Genomic DNA, 6,000 nt, shown 5'->3' with positions numbered 1-6,000 from the left:
CAGCTGCTAGGGCTGTAAAATCGGAATCCTTATTGGCTATCCTAGGGTTCCTTCAGAGGTTGATAGGGGAGCAATTTGTGCCTCCCAGATAAGTTCCCACTAACACCATTGATCTTTTTAGCCATGTGTAAGGAGCTAATTCTTCCCAATGACCACCAGTGTACAGAGCATTCTTCCCACTGACCATCACACTAATGCATGGGTGCTCAACCTGTGGCCCTCCAGCTGGTAGAGGGCCACAGGTTGAGCACCCATGCAATGTATCATAGTTCTAGAAATAGTGATTTATTTTAGCAGGGGTTCCCCTGAGACTAGAAAGTTTTTTTCAAGGGTTGAGAAAGGCTGGGCAACACAATGGTCACAAGCCAACACGCTTCGGCTGTGATGGCCTTCCTGCTCTGAGGAAGGCAGGCACAGCCGAAATGCAGTAAGCTTACCAGTGTTATTTGGTATGTAGCCAATAAAGATTTGGATTTTACAGACTACACCTAGTTCGCAGCTTGAGTTTACTACAGATCTGATAGTGGGTATGGGAGCACTATAGCAGTGGTCCTCAACTCCGGTCCTCGGGGCCCACTAACAGGCCAGATTTTACCTTGGGGAGATGCAGACTAGAATACTGCAATCCCTGAGCAGCAAATGAGATCACCTGTAATGTAATTTAGTTATCTTGCAAACCTGGCCTGTTAGTGGGCCCCGAGGACCGGAGTTGAGGACAGGGCCAGATTAACATAGGGGCTATTGCTATTGGAGCTGCAGCTCCAGGCCCCCACCTTAATATAGGCCCAGTAGGGGCAGACTGACTATTCGGCTCATGGCCAGTAGGGGGCCACATGAGAGGCTCCTGGCACCTCCTGCAGCAGGGGAAATATGACAGTGGGGGGTTTATCGGTGCGTGTTGGGGGCAATTGCAAGCACCAATCACCCTCTTTGACTTTCCATGCAGCATCTGAAAGCTGCTTCTCCTCCTCACCCTCCCGTGGCTTTCAGCTGCTTCCTTTGTGAGCCATAGAGGGAGATCAGTTTTTATAATTGCCCCCCCCTGCATCATTCACCCCAGACTGTCCATCAGATTCCCCCTGCTCTCTGGGTACTGATCCTTACCGATCACTGACTGTGTTCAGTCATACCTGAAGCCCTGAACCACCAAAATACTCACTACCAGGCCCATGATGTTCTTAATCCAGCCCTGGTTGAGGACCACTACACTATAGCACCAGTCTTTGGCCATCAGAAGCTCAACTTGCAGTTAAGCTTGGGTATTGTCTATGTACCATCACATGACTAGATACTTTGAAGTTGGTCATGTGATCTCTGCCATCTAGCAGCTGTGCCGGAATTAATGTTCCTGTCTTGCTTGCACAAATGCGCCAAACCATCTACTCACGTGACCAGCCACTAGTAGTTTAAACAGCCAAGATAAAAATATAAGGTCTTCAACTACCTTATCGTTATTTAGGAGAGCAGAGTGGGCAAGAAAAGGTCTTGTTTCACTTTAGAGACGTTTTTTAAATGTTCCCAAAATCCCAGTAAGAGAGGTTCTTGGTGGCTAAATCCTGAATAATGCCCATAATCTTGCTCAGGAGATATAGGCATCGCTGCAACCAAAATGTTGCTGATGGACATACCACTATAAAAGAGATCCTGATATTGCAACGGAGGTTTCCATAGCATTAGACGTTAATTCCAGTCCAAGAAATAAAAAATAAAAATCAGATAATGCCAGTCCATCCTCACAATGTATGATTATCGGAACAATATTCTGTTACAGAAACATAACTTCTCAGACGGTGTCCACATGAGATGCCGGTTCTGATGAGACTATTCCAGTTGCGAAAGTAATCTTTGGCATGAGAAAACTCACAAAGTGTTCCTACTTCAGGCACCTTAGATGTGCTGGTAAAAAAAAGTTGTAGGATAATGTGAGCGCAATTCCAGTTGGAAGGAAAAAATCTTGGCTTCTGGTTTCAAAAACCCGTCCTACCAATGATATGCATCTGTAGTTGTAATGGCTGTAAAATGGCAATTTCTTTGATTAAAACAGAAGATAAAATAAGTTTATAATTTACCACATTTTGCAATTTTTTTCTTTGGTTAATGGAGATTAGAGACTTTCCCGGAGACATCTTAATTGTTCTTCTCCCAGTCTGATTTTATCCTCCAGCTCTCGTTGTTCCACAATGAGAGCGGAGGTCATCTTTACGTAGTGTTGGTAATCCTGGAGCTGATCCTCGGTTAGGTACTTGGACACGGCTTCGAGGACCACCTGCTCCCGGTGCGTGACGTGGGCCTTCAGTTCCTGAGCGTCCTCCAGTTGGTCAGTCAGCTGCTTCTTCTTCTCCAGTAGGTTCAGCTGAAAAAGGGAAAAAACGATTGGTCTTAAGGCAGGCAATACCGAGACACAGAAGGTGTTTGGTATTGCGCCAAAATAACAAACACAACTTTTAGACACATACAGTCAGTGCTTTAAGTGGGCCGGTACGCACCGGTATTCCGTACCGCCGCTTCCAAATATGGCTCTTGAGGGTACCGCCACCTCTCCAGATTCCAAGCAGAAGCAATGTGCCGTCATTGAGTTCATGACTAAAACGGGGTGCAGACTGTCCAACATCGTCAGGGGAGCTACAGAATGTTTATGGAGATGAAACCACTGACAGGAGCAATGTCTTGTCAAAGGTGACATCTCCATAAGCAGTCTGTAGACATGTGTGGATGTTGGACAGCCTGCAACCCTCCATCAAGAAGAGCTCAATGAGGGCATGTTGCATCTGGTCGGAATCCATTATTTAGCTGCAATGAAAAGAAAGACTTACTCTACTAACCTGAAATTTGAATGACCTACGTAGGTTGGGTAACTCTTCCTATATAGGAACTCTTCTTTTTCATTGCACGTAAATAATGGATTGCAAAGAAAAAGAAGAGTTACTCAACCTACGTAGGTCATTCAAATTTCAGGTTGGTAGAGTAACTCTTCCTTTTCATTGCAGATAAATATTGGATTCCAAGCAGAAGCAATGTGCCGTCATTGAGTTCATGACTAAAGCGGGGTGCAGGCTGTCCGACATCCTCAGGAAGCTACAGAATATTTATGGAGATGAAACCACTGACAGGAGCAATGTCTTGTCAAAAGTGACATCTCCAAAAGCATTCTGTAGACTTGTGTGGATGTTGGACAGCCTACCCCCTTCATCAATAACTCAATGAGGGCATGTTGCATCTGGTTGGAATCCATTATTTACCTGCAATGAAAAGGAAGAGTTACTCTACTAACCTGAAATTTGAATGACCTACGTAGGTTGAGTAACTCTTCCTCTATAGGAACTCTTCTTTTTCATTGCAGGTAAATAATGGATTCCAAGCAGAAGCAATGTGCCATCATTGAGTTCATGACTAAAGCTGGGTGCAGGCTGTCCAACATCCTCAGGAAGCTACAGAATGTTTATGGAGATGAAACCACTGACAGGAGCAATGTCTTGTCATTGGTGACATCTCCATAAGCCATCTGTAGACTTGTGTGGATGTCGGACAGCCTGCACCCCGCTTTAGTCATGAACTCAATGAGGGCATGTTGCTTCAGCTTGGAATCCAATATTTACCTGCAATGAAAGAGTTTTTCAACCTACATCGGTCATTCAATTTCACATGTTGGTAGCGTAACGCTTCCTTTCATTGCAGGTAAATATTGGATTCCAAGCAGCATCAAGGTCTTGATGAAGGAGGGGAACAGCCTGTCCAACATTCACAGAAAGCTAATGTTTATGGAGATGACGCCACCAATAAGAGTGACCAATGACAAGACGTTACTCTTGTCAACGGTGTCATCTCTGTAAACATTCTGCAGCCTCCTGTGGATGTCAGACAGCCTGCACCCTTCCTTCATCAAGAATTCAATGAGGGCACGTTGCTTGTGCTTGGAATCCATTATTTACCTGCAATGAAAAAGAAGAAGAGTTCCTATAGAGCAGGGGTCTTCAAACTATGGCCCTCCAGCTGTTCAGGAACTACAATTCCCATCATGCCTGGTCATGGCTGTAAATGTTAGAGTTTTACAATGCCTCATGGGATAAGTAGTTCCGCAACAGCTGGAGGGCCATAGTTTGAGGATCCTGGATATAGAGGAAGAGTTACTCAACCAACATGTAAAATTAGAATGACCTATGCAAGTTAATAAAAAAAAAAGTTAGGCCAACTTTACAGGACTTTCAGTACAGCCCTCATATTTGATAAATGCCATGGCTTATCGTGTCTTAAAGAGGAGATGAAGGATGTGTAACCTAGAAGAGATTCCTGGAGGAGCTGAAATGGGAAGGTGGGAAGACATGGTGATGGGAAAGTGTAAAGGGGTGGAGGCGGGAATAGAGGGGACTGAGGCTGGGGATGGTAAGGTATGGGTAAGGGGTAGGTTTCTGTAGGCACAGCAGCAGTGAGTAGAGGGTCCCATTGCTCTTTTGGAATTGCGCTCTTGAAGGACATTCTATCAAAGTTCTAGGAGTGCCCTTCAGTCCAGCACATCATTGTCCATACTAACCACTCCAACCTGAGGACGTACAGGTATGTCCGTATTAACCACTTCAACCTGAGGACGTACAGGTATGTCCCGATTAACCACTCCAACCTGAGGACGTACAGGTATGTCCGTATTAACCACTCCCAACCTGAGAACGTACAGGTATGTCCATATTAACCACTTCAACCTGAGGACGTACAGGTACGTCCGTATTAACCACTCCAACCTGAGGACGTACAGGTAGGTCCGTATTAACCACTCCAACCTGAGGACGTACAGGTAGGTCCGTATTAACCACTCCAACCTGAGGACGTACAGGTATGTCCGTATTAACCACTCCAACCTGAGGACGTACAGGTAGGTCCGTATTAACCACTCCAACCTGAGGACGTACAGGTATGTCCGTATTAACCACTTCAACCTGAGAACGTACAGGTATGTCCCCATTAACCACTCCAACCTGAGGACGTACAGGTATGTCCGTATTAACCACTCCAACCTGAGGACGTACAGGTATGTCCGTATTAACCACTCCAACCTGAGGACGTACAGGTAGGTCCGTATTAACCACTCCAACCTGAGGACGTACAGGTATGTCCGTATTAACCACTCCAACCTGAGGACGTACAGGTAGGTCCGTATTAACCACTCCAACCTGAGGACGTACAGGTAGGTCCGTATTAACCACTCCAACCTGAGAACGTACAGGTATGTCCCCATTAACCACTCCAACCTGAGGACGTACAGGTATGTCCGTATTAACCACTCCAACCTGAGGACGTACAGGTATGTCCGTATTAACCACTCCAACCTGAGGACGTACAGGTATGTCCGTATTAACCACTCCAACCTGAGGACGTACAGGTAGGTCCGTATTAACCACTCCAACCTGAGGACGTACAGGTATGTCCGTATTAACCACTTCAACCTGAGAACGTACAGGTATGTCCCCATTAACCACTCCAACCTGAGGACGTACAGGTATGTCCGTATTAACCACTCCAACCTGAGGACGTACAGGTATGTCCGTATTAACCACTCCAACCTGAGGACGTACAGGTAGGTCCGTATTAACCACTCCAACCTGAGGACGTACAGGTATGTCCGTATTAACCACTCCAACCTGAGGACGTACAGGTAGGTCCGTATTAACCACTCCAACCTGAGGACGTACAGGTAGGTCCGTATTAACCACTCCAACCTGAGAACGTACAGGTATGTCCCCATTAACCACTCCAACCTGAGGACGTACAGGTATGTCCGTATTAACCACTCCAACCTGAGGACGTACAGGTATGTCCGTATTAACCACTCCAACCTGAGGACGTACAGGTATGTCCGTATTAACCACTCCAACCTGAGGACGTACAGGTACGTCCGTATTAACCACATCAACAGTATAAATACGTCCTAAGGGGTTGAAATGGTAATGCCGAGATAAAGCCCCGAGTATGAAAATTTTCAGCCGGTTTGGGCTTACTTATAGAAGCAAT

The 6,000-nt window shown here is 45.9% G+C and overlaps 1 protein-coding gene across 3 annotated transcripts in view; it reads right to left on the bottom strand.

The window, feature by feature from the left end:
- Nucleotides 1-1,520: 1,520 nt before the first annotated feature.
- Nucleotides 1,521-6,000, bottom strand: part of SHROOM4 (shroom family member 4) — a 63,304-nt gene continuing 58,824 nt past the window's right edge. For all 3 annotated transcript variants that reach the window (XM_082263036.1, XM_082263038.1, XM_082263037.1), the window contains exon 9: nt 1,521-2,353. In XM_082263036.1, coding sequence (XP_082119162.1) covers nt 2,105-2,353 — 249 coding nt within the window. In that variant the 3' untranslated portion in view covers nt 1,521-2,104. The remainder of the gene's footprint in view (nt 2,354-6,000) is intronic.

The sequence above is a fragment of the Pelophylax lessonae genome, assembly GCF_965119305.1.
Source record: "Pelophylax lessonae genome assembly, chromosome: 7".
Lineage (NCBI taxonomy): Eukaryota > Metazoa > Chordata > Amphibia > Anura > Ranidae > Pelophylax > Pelophylax lessonae.
This window is presented reverse-complemented; position numbering and strand designations above follow the sequence as displayed.